A 19,099-nucleotide genomic window follows, 5' to 3' on the forward strand; every position below is an offset into this window, starting at 1 on the left:
ATGACTCTTGTAGGTAAAAGTCTCAAATGATACGAAATTTAGGAATATTTTTCTTTCATAGAGTTCATTCATAAACATTTTTATTATGATAGCACTTTGTTACAGTTTGTCAGTATTTCTTAATTCTAAGGTTTTACTAAAGGGGGTTCATATAGACGGTCATGAGATTAAAAAGAACTTGCAAAAATGCATTCATTTTAAACCATCCCTTGATAATAACATTTACCATGTCTAGTGCAAGTTTCTAATGAGTATCTCACCCAAGGGATAATGTTTTTGTTTATCATCTTGTTTTTGCAGGTAGTGCGATATTTGGCTGGTTGTGGACTGCAAAGTTGTCAGATGCTGGTGTCGAAGGGTTATCCAGACATTGGGTGGAATCCAGTTGAAGGAGAGAGATATCTTGACTTTCTCAGATTCGCTGTCTTCTGTAATGGTAGGATGAATCGCTTAGGGTCTTTTATGGTCATTATTAAAACTGCCCAAAAAATAGATGTATAAAATAATGAGGCATCGCAGCATTTTCACGAAGGAAGTAGATAGTAGTAAAGAAATTGAATATTTTATAATCAGTAGGCTTTTTCACAGTAATAATTTATTTTGTAATATTTATTTTGATCGTGATGCTGGGCTTTCATTATTAAATAAAAATTCGTAGGCACTTACATTCTTGCTGTTTTTATAATTAGACTCTAATAATAGCTAGGATCAAGACTTCACTTCCTATAACAAATTAACAAAAATGAATAGTTTATACCTCCATCATGCTTTTCTTTACTTGGAAAATTTTAAGGGCAAGAAAAGAAGTTTACTGAGTCTTCTGAACAGAACACTAGTAATTTGGATTCAACTTTGGCTCTTCTACTACTTTATTAGGTTTTAGTTATTTTTCTTTAAATATAAGCAGATTAGTATAACATTGTTTGCTCAGAACTTCCATGTAGTCAACGTTTGCTTACTCCTGTTCCCCGTTTGATCTTAGGGGAAAGCGTGGAGGAGAATGCAAATGTCGTGGTGAGATTGCTCATCCGGAGGCCTGAGTGTTTCGGTCCTGCCTTGAGGGGGGAAGGTGGGAATGGTCTGCTCGCAGCCATGGAAGAAGCCATAAAAATAGCTGAGGATCCTTCTCGAGATGGTCCCTCACCAACTAGTGGATCCAGCAAAACCCCGTAGGTCGAATATGCACACTCTTAAGATTAAATGATACCACTTGACTTTTAATTTTACAAAATATAATTTGCGTTCTCTTAATTGCAGTATAATTCTCTGGTACTCCGGATTTCTTCCCTTGATAATGAAATGTGTTTTGAGAGAAGGGATGGAATTTGCTGCTGGAATAGGGTGAATGAGCAAAGAGGGACCTCAGGAAGATTGTATGGATTTAGTCGAAAAAAACTTAGGTTGTAGGAGGAGATGTATTTTGTGAATTTTCTCAGGGCTCTAGGGAGCAGTGAGTTCTTACAAATGATGGGAGGTGAGCCTTTGAAATTAGAATAGAGTTTACTGGGAGGCTAGCTGGAACGAGTTTTCATGATAATAGTAAGAGAAAGAGACCTTTAGCAAGAGGATGGGGACTTAACTAAACTGGTGTGTTGGCAGAGAAAAGGGGATGTTGTCACCTTGGGGAGTAAAATGCTTTATTAAGGTCTTGGTGACCAGGGAGGCAGCGACTACCTTACATTTCTCCATAGTCTTTGTTGTGAATACTTGATTCCAGCAATAAATTCATCCAGGCGTGTTGCTTCCTTTTTTTTCTTTTTTGGCCACATCACGTGGCATGCAGGATCTAGTTCCATGACCAGGGATCGAACCCATGTTCTCTGCAGTGGAAGCATGGAGTCTTAACCACTGGACCTCCAGGGAAGTCCCAGCTTCCTATTTTTTTAATCTATGGAGCTGAGTGTCCTGCTAGGGGCCCATGCAACCACACTGCTAGCACCACTGGTAAAGATATAACATAGGGCTTATTGGAAGCAATTTTCCAAGCAAAGAGGTAGTCCTGCAAACCCTGGTTCTCCCACTTAGAGACCTGTCATAAATGTTCCATCGACAGCAAGGCCAGGGTTCCAGGCTGGGAGCGCTCCAAGAGCAAGTTACATATTTATCAGTTAGCTGTTGAGGAACTAGGAATCCCTTAGTTTTTCTAACAAGTAGAAAATATACCAAGAGATTGCTGGTCGAGTACCACCTGAGTGGGTGTGCACCTGACGACCTTCGGAACAGCATTGCTTGCGAGGAACGATATTGTCAACAGGCCTTGCTGTTACTCTGCAGACTGCTGAGTGAGTCCAGCTGAGGCAGCTGTCGGCCAGGCCACTAAACAAGGAATGACACCATCTTCCAGGGCCATCCACATTTGTCTCTCATCAACGAGATAATGAAATATTTATATTTTTCATGTTGTATTACTTGGGAGTGAGTGGGTGGGGCAGAGTAAAGAGAGAGGTGAGTAAATGAAATCACGTTTATGAAGTACTCTGGGCAAATCACCTTACTGGGTGCCTTGTATATGTCATCTTATAGGACAGATCTTTGTCACCCTTTCTCTAAATGTATGCTATTGACAAAAGTAAACTTACCAAGTTCTTCAGTCAGTTATTTTCTGTTAATATCTTGTCTGCCAGTAGAAATGAACAGAATCCATCAAATTCATAATTCCTCTTTTTTTTCCGTTTTGAAGGAATCTTAATATTAAAGTTCCCACAGATGCCTTCTTGGTGATAGAATCTCAAATCTTGTCTTTAACCCATTTTTATTTTCCTTTTTGAAATGTCAAGCTGTATATTAAACACATATGTGAAAAGTGTCAGAAGAAGTAGAATTAATTACCGTACTGGTCCCTTTCCTCTGAAAAGTATGTAATAAATCTAAAACGTCATTTTATTATCCCGTTTGCTTTTCTTTCTGTTTCTTTTGAAAAATCCACGAAAGTGATACAGAAGAGGAGGAAGATGATACCATCCACATGGGGAATGCCATCATGACATTTTATGCAGCTTTGATTGACCTATTAGGACGCTGTGCTCCCGAAATGCATGTAAGTGCTGTGGGGTCCAAGAACAAAAATCCTGGCTTATTCCTCTTTGTTAAGACATCCGTCACTTGCAGAAACCACAAAAGTATCCCAAACCATCAATCTTCATGCTCCATTAAAAATAATTGCTGCAGCCTCATTGCTGAACAAGTGTTTGTTTAGTTGGAAATATCTTCTTGGTTACAAAAATTAGTGATGAGATTTCGTTATGAGTCATTAATAGACTAGTCGGTTACTAATATATCTCTAAAACTCATATAAGCCTCCCCACACTTTAAGAAGGAAAGAACTTATTTTTCCTATACAGTGTCCTTTCCTGTTTTAGTGCATGCAGAAAGCACCACTCCTACCAAGGGTTGTTTCCTTGCTATATAATATTTAGTCCTTTTGAAGGAGCTGCTACATGCTGGCCACTGGTTTAAGGGAAAGTGGGGCTGGGAGCAGGTCACGGGAAAGGAAAGAGCTATGTAGACCCTATTGATTAGAGTTTTCATAAACTTTTTGACCAAAAGGTAATTGAAGTTCATGGAACGATATTTACTTTTACTCTGTAATACATTCTGCTATTTTCTACTTTATTCTAATCTATTCTGTTTTCTTCCATTATATTACTTTAAAAAATGCTAGCCAGGGTCCATAAAATTAGCTTCATGATCTGTTGATGGGAAACAGCCAGAGTCTGAAGCACATTGACCAGTCCTGGGGAAGAAAGCAAATACACTTCTAACTGCTCTGAGCATGAAGCCAAAGTGACTGTTAGTTACAACACATCACCTTTCTCCCTACCCTTCGAATCTATGTCCTTTTTTGTGGGGGGGTAGGAGGAGCGGGGTTTGCTTGTTTGTTTTTGTCTCTTTCTCTCACACCCATAGGTTAAAACTTTCTTGCTTTCTGGATGTAATCTTTTGTTGTGAACAGAGAGGAATCGCAGGATGGAGAAATATTAGAATGTTAGAAAACCTGGAGTTTGATTTTTTGTAACGACTTAACTTGCTCTCAGTGAGATTTTCATTATAGTAAATGGGAATAGACTATCAAAAATTTGTGTGCTGGAAGGTCATTGCAGAGAAAAACCTATGCCCACAATATTCATTCTTTTCCTGTTAAAGTGGAAAATCAAAGGAACCGTGAGAGAAATTATGCTAATAAATAGAAGATTTATATTCTATTATATTAAAGGGAAAAACAACCAAGTGACTTAATAAGGGACTAACCTTGGCACTTCAGAAATGTATTCACCTTCAGCAACTATTAATTGAGGCCTTCCTAGGTGTCAGAAATTGTGCTTCTGTTTCACACTCTGTGGTGAAGGAACAGATGCGTTCCCTGGCATTGGAAGCTTCCAGTCTATTGCAGAGATGGGCTGAGATCCTTGACTATGTCAGGCCCACGATCTTCATAGATACATTAGCCAGTGAAGGTCTAAAACACCTGTTAGGATCCATGTTCACCATTTTCCCCAACATTATAAACCCATCCTTGGGAGAAATCAGGGTAGAATATAGGTGGATATACAATGACATTTTTATCACAAAACAAAAAAGGCTAAACCAGCCTAAATATTAGTGTATGTTCAGAACCTAAAGATAATAATTTTTCCGTTAGTATTATTGCTCATGTTATGGATAGATATTTATATGTAATTTTGGGGGTTAAGCATTCACAGACTTATCAGTCTTAAAATACTTTAATACCCCAGAGAGGATAAAAACTATTATTCTGATGGATATACCTGTTGGCCTAGACTGCAGCATGTGACTCAGTGTGTGCTGAAGTCAATGAAAATTGTGGGGCAAGTAAATATCTGTCTGTAAGCCTGAAACAGCACTTTCTGAGAGAGTTTCAACTTTATTATTTATTTTTAGTTAAAAAAATTTTAAATTAAAGTATAATTGATTTACAATATTATATTAGTTTCAGGTGTACAACATAGTAATTCAGTATTGTCATAGGTTATACTCTATTTAAAGTTATTATAAAATATTGGCTGTGTTCCCTGTGCTGTACAATATAACCTTGTATCTTATTTATTTATACATAATAGCTTATATCTCTTCATTCCCTACCCCTGTCTTGCCCCTCCCCCCTTCCCTCTCCCCACTGGTATCCACTAGTTTGTTTTCTGTAACTGTGGGTCTGTTTCTGTTTTGTTATATTTGTTCATTTGTTTTATCTTTTAGATTCCACATACAGTGATCATGTACAGTATTTGTATTTCTCTGTCGGACTTATTTCACTAAGGATAATGCCCTCCAGTTCTACCCATTCTGTTGCAAATGGCAACATTTCATTCTTTTTTATGGCTGAGTAGTATTCTGTTGTGTGTGTGTCTGTCTATCTATATATCTATATAGATATAGATAGATACAGAAAGATAGACGCATACACCACATCTTCATCCATTCTTCTGTTGATGGACACTTAGGGTGCTATATCTAGGCAATTCTGCTATGAACATTTGGGTACCTATATGTTTTTGAATTTGTGTTTCTGTTTTCTTTGGATATATACCCAGGATTGGAATTGCTGCATCATAGAGTGGTTCTAACTTTATATAATGAACAGAAAATTATTTTAGACTTGGATTCCCATTCTTCCAATTTTCTAGATAGAATTAGAACATTGATTTCACACAGTTATTCTTTGTTCCTTTATTTTTCTGCCTGTAGTTGATTCATGCTGCTAAGGGAGAAGCCATCAGAATCAGGTCTATTTTGAGATCCCTGATTCCACTGGGAGATTTGGTGGGAGTAATCAGCATTGCTTTTCAGATGCCAACGATAGCCAAAGGTAAGGTGAATTTCCATTCTTTGTAATTCAGTAGGTCGTGGATGGTGTGAAGTTTTCAATAAGATCATCAGTACCCACGGTTTCTTTCCCTGCAGCATAGTTACACTACATAAGTTTCTTTTAAAAAATGAACTACATCTGTATCATTCTTCTAGATTCCACACATATGTGTTAACATACAATATTTGTTTTTCTCTTTCCGACCTCACTCTGTACGACAGACTCTAGATCCATCCACATCTCTACAAATGACCCAATTTCATTCCTTTTTATGGCTGAGTAATATTCCACTGTATGTATGTTAACACATATATGTGAAATCTAGAAAAATGATACAGATGAACCAATTGGCAGGGCAGGAATAGAGAGGCAGATGTAGAAAACGGATGTGTGAACATAGAGGGATGAATTGGGAGATTAGGATTGACATATATACCCTACCACGTGTAAAAAAGATAGCTAGTGGCAACCTGCTGTATAGCACCGGGAGCTCAGCTTGGTGCTCTGTGGTGACCTAGAGCGGTGGGGTGGAGGGTGGTGTGAGGGAGGTCCAAGAGGGAGGGAATATATATATACATATAGGTGATTCACTTCATCATACAGCAGAAACTAACACAACATTGTAAAGCAACTATACCCCAATTTAAAAAATATATTTTTTATAAAATATTTTCTACATGCATTGTTTTTAACCAAGCTCTGTTTCCAAAGAGATTTTAAGTCTTCTTCAGGTGACATTTCAGTTTCCAGAAAAGGGAAATAAGCATCTCAGCTGTTTTATCTAATGTCTCTCCTAGAGTTCTTTGGTCCCCTGTTCTTCTCTTTCTTGACAGCAACACCTTAATTCACTCTTTTTGATAGTTTTCTTGGTCACTTTCTTATAATGCTTTTTTTCTAAAACAATGGTCATAGGTTTTGACTTAGTGACTTAAAAATTGCCAGTGTGTTGAAAGAAGTGCCCTTTTCAAGACTGAGGAGAACATTTTGGAAAGATTTGTTTCTCCCCATTTTAACTCAACGTTTATCGTTCTTTTACAACGTGCCATCTTTGGTTTAGAACTGCTTGTGATTAATTTTCCAATGTTAACTCAAAAGCATGTAAAATAAAGCCAACAGACTCTCCATATAAACGCCCAGAAGCTGTGATTCCTTACAGCCCTGCTTGCGTTAGGTTGGGAGGAGATGGGAGGGCCCAGCTCAGGAAGGATGGAGTGAGGAGCTGATGCTTTACTGTGGAGGTGGTGATAGGGCCCCGATTCTCCCCCATGCTGAGCCCCTGCACTAGCCCAGACTACAACAGAAATGGCACATGGCCTGGGCCCAAGGCCTAATTCCCTGTTGGTAATTCACTCTCTGCCTCCCATAAAAAAATTTAAGCAGTTACTGAAGGCACCTAAAAGATATGTTAGGTCCCAAATTATACTTTATTCTCCCTTTTTTCCAATGGCAGTTTTGCTCTGTTTTCCAGACTTCATTGGATATTGTTACATATATCATTTTTATACAAACTTCTGATTTTATAACGAAAACACATTTAGATAGGAAGTACACGTGATGACCCTTTTCTTTCATGAATTATGCCCAGAGAAGATTAGCTGTCAGTACCTCAAGTCAAGAATGAGGGGACCACTGTGTAATGGCAAGCAGTCTACCCTACTTGCCGGCCGTATTGTTAGGAAGTAAAGTTTCGTGTTGGCTAACCTTACACACCCACATCTTCAGGTGACACAAACAGCCATGATAACTGAATACCCATTCTAAATTTAGGGAAAGCTGGACCTTAAAAATTGTCCCCTAGCTTTTTGTCTTCCCCATTTTAGGCAGTTTCTTTTTCTTGTGTATGAACAGACTCTCCTCATTTACCTTCTTTTCACCTTACTTCTAACTCGCATTCATTTACTTAACTAAAATATCTTGTCGGGCTTCCCTGGTGGCGCAGTGGTTGAGAATCTGCCTGCTAATGCAGGGGACACAGGTTCGAGCCCTGGTCTGGGAAGATCCCACATGCCGCGGAGCAACTATGCCTGTGAGCCACAACTACTGAGCCTGCGCGTCTGGAGCCTGTGCTCCTCAACAAGAGAGGCCACGACAGTGAGAGGCCCGCGCACTGCGATGAAGAGTGGCCCCCGCTTGCCGCAACTGGAGAAAGCCCGCGCACAGAAACAAGCACCCAACACAGCCAAAAATAAATAAATAAATAAAATATCTTGTCTTTCCCCTACGTTCTGAGCCACAAAATTGACACTCTCAGGAAAAAAGATAAGAATAATACCAGTGACCCATGGATTAGGGAATAAAAAAATGCTAGCCTTTATGGTTAAAATCAGTAATAACAAAGAACCAAAAACAAGGACTGTAAGAGTGTCCAGATGTCCCTTTCAGAATTGCCCCAAAAGTCTCAATATACCTCCTTTTCTTCCAGTTATCTGTCTTTACTGGCCTTTAAGATTTTCCAAGTTAGTTTCTTTCCTGTCCTATTTAGTTGAGTTATAGTAACAGTATGACTTTTTTGTCATAAATATGCAGTATATTGTCTACCTGAGGATTTAAAGGATTTTTCGTGAACTATCACAGTCACACTGAAAGCTAATTTTTAAAACACCATCTACTGGTCATTGTTAAATTGATGCTTTTTTTTTTTAATCTTCTTTCTTTTTATGGAGAATGTAGACAGAAACTTGTATGTTTTTATTTTGCTGTTGTATGCATTAAATCAACTTTTAAAACTTAAACCATCAATATTTCTTCTTAGGTTTCAGTGACAAGTCAGTTGTTTCTTTAAGCATCACCAGCTATTGCTGATAATTCCTATTATATGTTCTGTATTTAGTATGTGAAGTTTGCCTCTAAACATTAGTACCCTGCCCCTCAGTATTAGCTAAGGACTTTCTCATACATTTTTTTCCTAGGCCGTGAGTTTTATTTTTAATTTTTATTTTATATTGGAATATAGTTGATTTATAATGTTGTGTTAGTTTCAGGTGTACAGCAAAGTGAATCAGTTATACATATACATATATCTATTCTTTTTGAGATTCTTTTCCCATATAGGCCATTACAGAGTATTGAGTAGAGTTCCCTGTGCTATACAGTAGGTCCTTGTTGATTATCTATTTTATATATAGTAGTGTGTATATGTCAATCCCAACCTCCTAATTTATCCCTCCCCCCACCCACCTTTCCCCTTTGGTAACCATAAGTTTGTTTTCTAAGTCTGTGAGTCTGTTTTCTGTTTTGTAGATAAGTTCATTTGTATCATTTTTTAGAATCCACATATAAGTGATATCATATGATATTTGTCTTTGACTTACTTCACTTAGTATGATCATCTCTAGGTGCATCCATGCTGCTGCAAATGACATTATTTCATTTTTTATGGCTGAGTAATATTCCATTGTATATATGTACCACATCTTTATCCATTCCTCTGTCGATGGGCATTTAGGTTGCTTCCATGTCTTGGCTATTGTAAATAGTGCTGCAGTGAACACAGGGGTGCATGTATCTTTTCGAATTATGGTTTTCTCTGGATATATGCCCAGGAGGGGGATTGCTGGATCATATGATAGCTCTATTTTTAGTTTTTTAAGGAACCTCTATACTGTTCTCCATAGTGGCTACACCAATTTACATTCCCACCAACAGTGTAGCAGGGTTCCCTTTTCTCCACACCTCTCCAGCATTTGTTGTTTCTAGACTTTTTGCTGAGGGCCATCTGATGGGTCTCATACATTTTTATTATAATTATCCTAGAACTAGAGGGTAGCCCAAAATGATAATGAAAGAAGGAGGAGTTTAGAAAAAATAAGAGGCAAGTGTCTAATCTCAAAAGTAGATATTCTTTTCCTGCAGCTCTTGGTCCAGACAGGTTTGGGCAGATTGTGTGAGGTAGTCATTTTAGGTGGATGAATAATGCAGGCAGCACGGGGTAAAGCCAGTGCAGCTGGCCCTCCTTGTGCCAGTTCATCTTCCAGCAGTCTGAGAGGAGGCAGTTCATCAGCTGTATTGTCCCCAGTGTGTCTGAGGAGGTGGAGAGCATAAAGCAGCAGCCCATCCATGAGTCTTCATTCCCAGGCAGCTGGAGTTGCAGCATTCCTTAAAATGAATGTCCACCTGAATGAGTGTTTAAAAAACAAACCTTATTTCAAGATCAGTGAGTTGCTTATCATTTCCTTAGGCACAGCTTTCTGTTAGAAGAATAGAATCCTATAAATTACCTATAATGTGATTTTTTAGGAGAATGGAACTGGAGTTTCATGTAGATTTTTAATCAAAAGTTAGAGCATGCTGATTTAACGTAAGGATTAAATTACCTCGGGTTGGATTTTAAATCCAATTTTACTTAGTTTAAATCTAACTTTGCCAATGACTAGATGTGCCATTTTGGACAAGTTATTTAACTTCCCTAAAAGTCGCTTTTTATCTTGTGTTAAAGGAAGACAATAATACCACCTTCATAGTGCACGTGTGAAAATTGTATGGAAGTGTGTCTGGAACATTCCTAACATAATACCTGACAACAGCACAAATGACAAGCATTGTTATTCTTATTATTGTAATTACAGGAAGGAAGGTATTAGGTGTATTAGTTATTATTAATTATAAGGAATGGAAGTGATTTCGTATTAGTCTTCAGTCTAATTTCCTTTAAAACATTGTTATTTGTTCATTTTCATGATTCAAATATCAAATTCATTCATCGACTGTGAATGAAAACAAAAGCGTTGTGACTGTATTCTTTCAGGATGGGTATGGTCATGTATCATCTTTCTTTCCCTGGGTCCTTCTTTCTCCAACATTGCATCAGTAATAAAGATTCTGTGATAGTATTTGCAGAGTCTTAGAGTGTGTGGTCAGCAGCAATGTGGCATAATTATCACGTGGTCAAACAGAAAACAAGTTTGTTCTCCAGTATTTTCAATGGGCACATAATTCCCTAATTCTTCATATCAGTGATCCCTTCTATGAATCTACAGAGTTATACTAAGGAATTCACTCCTCTGTATAGGCATCAAGCCTTGACTGTTGATAGAGAAAATAACATGTCTCTCAAATATGTTTTAAATGTTATTAAATGCTATTATGATTAATGAAACATCTTTCATTTGAAAGTCAGACTGGTTCCTGGAGTTTTGTTCATTATCCTGTAATTGTCTGAGCCATAAATATGTAAATGATGTAAATGTACCATGTTTATCACATAGGGTGCATGAACTTTATTAATGTTTTATTAAGTTTTCAAGAGGTTCTTGTATTGAAAAGAATGCAAACCTTGCTTTACATTTTAGCTTTATGATATTTACTCTTAGCGTTACAGTTTGGATTTTGGGTGCCGTTTTGTTTCCTTCTCGGTATCTGGCATAATGCTGTGTCCTAATCTTATACACAGTTAACAAATGGACGCCCAAATAACATTTAAATGACCATGGATTTACATTGCACTGCCCTATTGCCTCAGCTAAGTCCCAGCCTTTGCTTGAGGGTAGTAGAGGGACAGAAAACCATTCACCGGATAACTTTATTTAAAACACGAGAAGGCTGGAAAGTAGCCATTTGTAATCCATTTCATTAACAACGATGTGTCACCTTCTCTTTTTTAGATGGGAATGTGGTGGAGCCTGACATGTCTGCGGGGTTCTGCCCAGATCACAAGGCAGCCATGGTTTTGTTCCTTGACAGGGTCTATGGAATTGAGGTTCAAGATTTCCTCCTCCATCTTCTCGAGGTTGGCTTTCTGCCAGATCTGCGGGCTGCTGCTTCTTTAGATACGGTAATGATCTGAACAAATGACTTCTGCAACTTTTAACTCTTCAACCTCTGCCATATGATATTCTTTCATAGATATATTCATTCACTCATTGTCACCAAATGGTTATTGAGTGCCTATTATATTTTTAGGCAAGCATAGGGTAAACAGAAAGCAAAATAGACTATATCCTCAAGGAACTCACTGAATAGTGGAGAAAATGGACAACCTGAAGAGTAAGATAAGAATTCTGATCAGGTGCAATGGAAGACAATAGAAAGTTGATATAACCCTAATTTGGGAGGTCACAGTGGCTCCTGTTCACTTCGAAGTCAACATAAATAATTATGCATCTCAACAAAAGCAGTTAAAGTATTGAGCAGGTTTAGTGGACATTGTTGAGTCATGCCAATCACAGTATCCTCCCGATGCCTTCATTTATTAACGTACATATAGCCTCAAATCTGTCCTGTGAATCCAGTGGCCAATATTGAGAATCTACCATTATCAGTGTAAGTGTTCTACTGTTTGAAACATTGTAAAGTAAGCTGAAATTCTAAATGTTATTCTAGTAGCTATAATAATACCTCTTTTTATTCTCAATTAAATGAGTCTTTTTGCTATCAGAGGAAATCAGATCTTGAGTTGTCAGTAGTGAAAGCTGTGAGAGGAGAATCACAAAAGTGAAACTGAATTTTTTTGTTTTTTTGGTTGTGTTCATGTGAAATTCTGAACCTAAGTAGTATAGTTGATAACATGGTAGGACAATCAGCCTTTGGTTATTGATGCTGGTGGACATGAACAGAAATATAATTAATACTCATACATAGAATTCAGAAAGAATTTATGTATTTGAGATCTACTGTGAGAATAAACTCCTTTCTCTTACCTCTCCTAGTAAAGGGAAGCACTCACATTCTTTGATATCATTAGTGTCTTTATCTTTCATCTATCCTACCCTTGATATTTTATTTTATTAAAATTTTTTTTTAATTTATTTAATTAATTTATTTTTGGCTGCATTGGATCTTCATTGCTGTGCGGACTTTCTCTAGTTGTGGCTAGCAGGGGCGACTCTTCGTTGTGGTGTGCTGGCTTCTCATTGTGGTGTCTTCTCTTGTTGCAGAGCACGGGCTACAGGCTCAGGGGCTTCACTAGTTGTGGTGCACAGGCTTAGTTGCTCTGCAGAATGTGGAATCTTCCCGGACCAGGGCTCGAACCCGTTTTCCCCTGCATTGGCAGGCGTATTCTTAACCACTGCGCCACCAGGGAAACCCCCAATATTTTATTTTAGAACATGAACCTCTGGGGCTCTTTGAAGAGATAGATATTACTTCATTAATTTTTATCTATTTATGAGCAATTGAAAATTGATTGTCTTTAGTGATAAAAAAGCATATGAACCACAGGTAAATCTGTAACAGAGGAATCCGTTTCCGTATTACGTACTTTTGTCATTTTCTAGGTAATGAAAGTACACGTCAACTTGTGGATCCCTTTGAAAATTGTCTCCTGCCCAACACAAATGACTGTCTCCTCTCCAATTCCTTTCTAGGCTGCTTTGAGTGCTACAGACATGGCCCTGGCCCTCAATCGGTACCTTTGCACGGCCGTGTTGCCTTTGTTAACAAGATGTGCTCCTCTTTTTGCCGGCACTGAGCACCATGCTTCCCTCATTGACTCATTACTTCACACCGTGTACAGACTTTCTAAGGGCTGCTCACTTACCAAAGCTCAACGAGATTCCATAGAAGTGTGTTTACTCTCCATTTGTGGGTAAGTGGGCAATGAAGTCTATACCAAGTTTCTTCTTCTTTAAGAAAGAGAATTTAGTCTCTGGCCCTTGACAAATTGTTTTGAATGTTGTCAACAATTTCTGGACCATAAAATTAATTCATTTTATGTGCTGGGGTATGAGTCTTACCAGAGTGCCCTTGCTCCTGATCAAGTTCAGGAGTGTTCCTCCAAGACTCTCTCGGTATCTAGCCATTGGATACAGTGTTGGACCAATGATGCTATTCTGGATGTTGGCGTGTGAGCTGTCGCCAGCCATGTTAGTGTGATATTAATAGATTCTCCCCTTTGCACTGTGTGATGGTTTTAACTCCTCTTCCAGAAGAGAAGAGAAAACAGAGACTTATTAAAGATAAAAAATATATGTAGTATAATATTAAAGTATGACCTATTGTGACAGTGATGAAGACAGACTATTTCCTCCAGCCTGGAAAGCCGCTTCCTATAGATAGAAGTGTTTGAAGGTCTTACTCTGACAACCAGAAGCATATCTTCTCCTTTTGAGGTTCTGACAGTCAAAGTGACAATTTCTCAGGCCTCTAGCTAGGGTAATGGTTTCTTTCTGATGGACAGGAGCTCTTGGAGGTGAAAGCTTGCAGCCTGCCCAGCACATTGGTAAAGGAAAGGTTTTCACTCATAGTGGAACGAGTGTATGGGTGTAGGAGCCAGATGGGACTGAGGGAGGTTAAAAAAAAAGAAAAAAAAAAAAAGGTTAGTTCATAATCTAATTTTAGTTCCCTGACCCCAAAATTCTGTGAAATGGAATCAAAATATCTATCTCACTGACTTTTTCTAAATATTAAATGAGATGAAGCAGTCAGGATTGCCGACACAGTAAATGGTCACTGTGTGTTAGTTTTCTTTCCCTTTCTCCTCTGGCAAAATTTCGGTCTCAGTCTTTTTCTCTTCTTCTTGTTCCTACACTCCCTCCTCTTTCTGCTTCTGATCTAGTCATTGAAGACCCTTCCCACTCACTGCAGTGAGGGAAGAAGCATTTACTAAATTAGTAGCAACAGTGGGGTCTGCAGTTGTGAGTGGTAGCAAGGGAAAGAGCAGAAGAGGAACATCTGTAGCAAATAAGGGTTGGTCCTCAGATCAGGGAGCTAGAGGTGAGTTGGAAATGTAGCTTTTTACAAAAGTATGTAACTATTGGTTAATCTTTGGATTAGGAACACCTAAAATTAACATCATCTGAAGAGAGGTGTAGGTACAGTTTCTTGGCATGTATAATCTAGTCTAGTGAATTATTCTACTTAGTTTAGACATTATTAAATGTTCATTATTAAAATTAGCTTTGTTCCACCAGCCAATTGAGACCTTCTATGATGCAGCACTTACTCAGAAGATTAGTATTTGATGTCCCATTATTAAATGAACATGCAAAGATGCCTCTTAAGGTAAGTACAGGAAGTGTTTGTAGTTATTTGATTACTGGGTCCTCTGGCTTTGTTTCCTGTTACAATATGTATATCTCTCAGATACATCATGTTTGATCTTTGATGCTGGAAAATTTCTTCCAGTTATTGAAATGGGCATGTAAGTTATAGCTATGTGTACCTCAACCTAAAATAAACAAGTAATAAAAGACCAGAGAAATCCTAAGATTGGTTTACTGTAAATCAGTGGAAATAGAAATCAATGGAAAGAAAATGGGCCGCAAGAAAAAGATGAACCAAGATACTTTTAGGCTGGAAAACACAGTAATAGGCCTGGCCTAAAGTATTAGCAACCTCAAGGCATAAAAAATAGGATTGAAAAACAACATTTTCTAAGTTGGTAATCAAATGACAGTTTCCAAATATCATTTCATAAGGATCAAATATGATCTTTATGTATACGCAGTTACATTTTGTCACAGAGTAAAGTCCCTGACATTTTTGCTTCCCAGCTTTACTATTCTGTTCGTGAATGATCAAGTCTCATTCTGTCTTATTGACTTGGGAATATTTTCCTGTCATGTAATTTTTTCCTGTCATGTAATATACCAATCCTGGCTCACGATTTTAAGGTATTAGGTGTGTACCAATGTGTCATCTAGTGACATGGTCTGTGCATGGAGGTCATTGTCCTGTAGTGGACTTTTTATAGGTGACCAGTCTGCTCTGCCACCTGGTAAGCATCATTTCTTCCTCATGGCCACCCAGTAATTGTGCCATAAAAAGAGGTTTAAGATAAAAATAAGCTGCTATTTTTTTTCAGCTGCTCTTACACTAAGCACACCTAGATACTTAACATAAACAATCTTTCTCTACAAAAAGTGATTTTGGTTTAATAAATCTAGAGAAATTGATGAATTATGTAAAGTAAGTTATATCCTTGCTGAAAATCCTGTTTTTTTTTTTACAGTTTTTATCATTTGCTTGTCATGCAAAATTTTCTTAATACAAATGAGCTGGAAAATACCTGAAAAAAGATACAGTATCACTTTATGTGGTAAAACTCTTTTGCATTATAGATATTTGCCTGTTACTCTAAGCAAATTAGATCTCAATATTTCATCATTTGAGATTCCTAAATTGTGTGTGTGTGTGTGTGTGTGTGTGTGATTCGTAAGTGTGAGGGAAACCAAACGAGAAGAAATATTTATACAGTAAGAGACCTAGTTAACTTTAATAAGAGTAACACTCAATTTATTTTCCTCCTTAGCTATAGGAAAGAGGGTCCAAAAATTTAGTTTATTCAAAAAATAATTTTATTTTAATTATTATTAATAATAATTTTATTAATTTGGCAAATAGTTGTGAATATTTTTCAGTTTATATACCCAGAATAAATGATCCAAAGAGCTACCGAATAATTGAAAAATTCCATCCATGTCTTTGAACTTCTAGCTTAGTCCCACAAAATATTTGTAGGTTAAAAACTTAAGAAGCAACATAGACCCTCAGTAAGAAAATAAATTACATCCAAAACCACCAAAGAGCTACAGATAAAGAAATTATGGAAGTAGGGCAGTTTAGGGAGTTTGTTTAGAGATGTCTGTTCTGAAGCAAATCGTAAAGTGTAATGATTCAGGGTAGGTAGAGAAGAAGCACAAATACTCAGAGGTATTGTCCCTTGAGAATGCACATTTTAGGTGCTGTATCCTCTGGGTCAGTGTGACATCAGCCCCTCTGTTACATGCATGGATTCCACGGGATAACAAGTCATAAAATTGTAAGTAAATGATAGCAACTAAAGTAGAACTCAGAGGTACACAGATAACCAAACAACCTCCTAAAGAATTCTGTTCAAGATAATTTGTGAAACTGGTCATTTGGTCTTCATCTTGTGCTCAGCATTCAATTTAAGGAGACATCCTGTATAAGATCTTAATATTCTCCAAAAGAATTCATATGGGGTTGAGCAGTTCCATGTCAGTTGGCCTTATTACGTGGCATTGGCATTAGAATGCCATGTGGGAGGAAATGGAAAATCTATACCATGTGTTTTTAGCTCAGTGCTCTTAGAATTGTTTTCCCACCTAGCTGCTGACAAATCATTATGAAAGATGCTGGAAATACTACTGCCTGCCTGGAGGGTGGGGAAACTTTGGAGCTGCCTCAGAAGAAGAACTTCATTTATCAAGAAAGTTGTTCTGGGGCATTTTTGATGCCCTGTCTCAAAAGGTAATTGTGGTTTTATTTGTATGATAAAACAACTGAAAAGCCATAGGATCTTGGTAAGATAGTATTCCTAGTGGAATAGTGGAATGCTGTCTTTGCTCATCGAGACTTGACATAGTTTTATTTTTTCTCTTCATTTATAACAAATGTTGAGAATGCAATTTATATTAACTTTTCATAGTCATGATGGTAACATGTTCCTTGTGATCAGAACATTTTCTGACTTTAAAATGGCTAAGCATTTTAGGAAATTATGCACATGGGTTGATCAGTTTCTGGTGCATTTGGACTTCCTTGGACTCAAATCCTCCCTAGTCGGTCACCTCCCCAATCTTAGAAAGCCTGAAGAAATCCTGTCAAATATAAAAATATAAAATATTAACTCTCATAAAATTGTAATATTCCAGTGGCCTTACTGACTTTTCCCACTTTGCTGCTACGGAGATTTAAGTACTCAGTGCTTTATGTATGTGACATTCCCTTATAGTTGCCATATTTATAATGAATAGTTCATATACTTTCAGAAGACTGGAGTGTATTATTTCAGAGAAAATCAGAACAACATGCTTCGTATGCTTATGCTTAAATTATTCATCAAAATCAGTTTGAATTCCCAAAGAGGCATTATCAGATGACTGGAATAGTATAACCAAGAGTTTATACTGCATAATAAGGGAAGTTTATCTGTGATTACATTTGGTAGCTACAACTCAATGCTTTTTCTTGCTGAATTGCCTTGGGTAAACCCAGAGCCTTTTTGAAATAATATGTAGAAGGTATTTTGAGAAGAATTTACAGCTTTAGTTTAAAATTGAACATTTAAAGTGAGATAACTTTTAAAATGGATAAACAACAATGTCCTACTGTATAGCCCAGGGAACTGTATTCAATCTCCTGGGATAAAGCAAAATGGAAAAGAATATTTTTTAAAAAAAGAACGTCTAGATGTATATAACTGAGTCACTTTGCTGTACAGCAGAGATTAATACAACATTATAAATCAACTACACTTGAATTAAAAACTTTTTAATAATAAAGGAATTATTATTTTTGATTTTTAAAAAATCTACAAATACAAATTTAACTAATTATGTAATTAATATACAAATACCTCTCCCCAGAAATTTTGATTATGCGTATCTCCTATAGAATTTCTTTCTCAGTTCAGAATTTTATTTTTCATACCTTTGTAATGCAATACAGACCAGTTAAAATTCCTTACTCTCTGGAATGTTATACTTTGGGTATTTTTCATGTCTAGTCTTATAATGTGGTGCAGCAATAGTCCTCATTGACTGAAATTATATTTATGTTGTAAAGACACGTTATACATGTAGAATATTTAGGTTCACTTCATTTCCCATTATTGGAGAATAAACGTTTAGAGAAGCAAAGATTTTATTCCTTTTATGCTGCAACTGCAGTACAAAGCTTCAGTCATCTCATCTTATGGGATGTCAGGCTATAGTTTCCATTTTCTAGAGAAAGAATCCTTCGGGGAGTTGAGCCAGCCCCAGGTAATTCAGATTTTCTCTTACAGCATCGTGTCAGCTGCAGTGATCACGTTGACAGCTTTTGCTCAATAGTAATGGAGTATTTATTTTTTGGTCCTCCATCTCTTCCCAGAAATATGAACAAGAACTTTTCAAACTGGCACTGCCTTGCCTGAGTGCAGTTGCGGGAGCTTTGCCTCCAGACTACATGGAGTCAAATTATGTCAGTATGATGGAAAAACAGTCATCAATGGATTCTGAAGGGAACTTTAACCCACAACCTGTTGATACCTCAAAGTATGGACTCTTTCTATTGCAGCAGATTTTTATTGTAAATGATGTGTGAAGTCTGAAATTGAATAAGGTACTAAAGTGAACTTTCTCTCATCCATGCCCCCCTTGAATTGGTATCCTTTTACTAGGGGTCCCTCTACTTGATGAAATGATAGTAGTAATAATAATGGTTCTACAAATATCAGAAGTAGATAAGATGTACCTTCTAAGAGATATACTCTTAATATCGTCAGGATTCTCTGTAAATAACCACATGGCAATACCTATAATAATGAGAATCAAGAAAGTATATCAGTTCTATTTTTTAGTGGAAATTCTACCCTCAATGTTTATTAATACTTGA

At 37.2% G+C, this 19,099-nt stretch overlaps 1 protein-coding gene across 1 annotated transcript in view; it reads left to right on the forward strand.

The window, feature by feature from the left end:
* The window catches only part of RYR2 (ryanodine receptor 2), a 509,874-nt gene that overhangs the window by 310,436 nt on the left and 180,339 nt on the right, over positions 1–19,099 (forward strand). The window contains exons 46-54 of the mRNA XM_027091861.1: positions 301–436; positions 983–1,169; positions 2,932–3,037; positions 5,704–5,824; positions 11,425–11,594; positions 13,126–13,346; positions 14,671–14,761; positions 16,832–16,972; positions 18,596–18,759. Of these exons, the coding sequence (XP_026947662.1) occupies positions 301–436; positions 983–1,169; positions 2,932–3,037; positions 5,704–5,824; positions 11,425–11,594; positions 13,126–13,346; positions 14,671–14,761; positions 16,832–16,972; positions 18,596–18,759 (1,337 nt within the window). The remainder of the gene's footprint in view (positions 1–300; positions 437–982; positions 1,170–2,931; positions 3,038–5,703; positions 5,825–11,424; positions 11,595–13,125; positions 13,347–14,670; positions 14,762–16,831; positions 16,973–18,595; positions 18,760–19,099) is intronic.

The sequence above is a fragment of the Aethalodelphis obliquidens genome, unplaced genomic scaffold, assembly GCF_003676395.1.
Source record: "Aethalodelphis obliquidens isolate GAN/ISIS:26980383/991018 unplaced genomic scaffold, ASM367639v1 scaffold73, whole genome shotgun sequence".
NCBI lineage: Eukaryota > Metazoa > Chordata > Mammalia > Artiodactyla > Delphinidae > Aethalodelphis > Aethalodelphis obliquidens.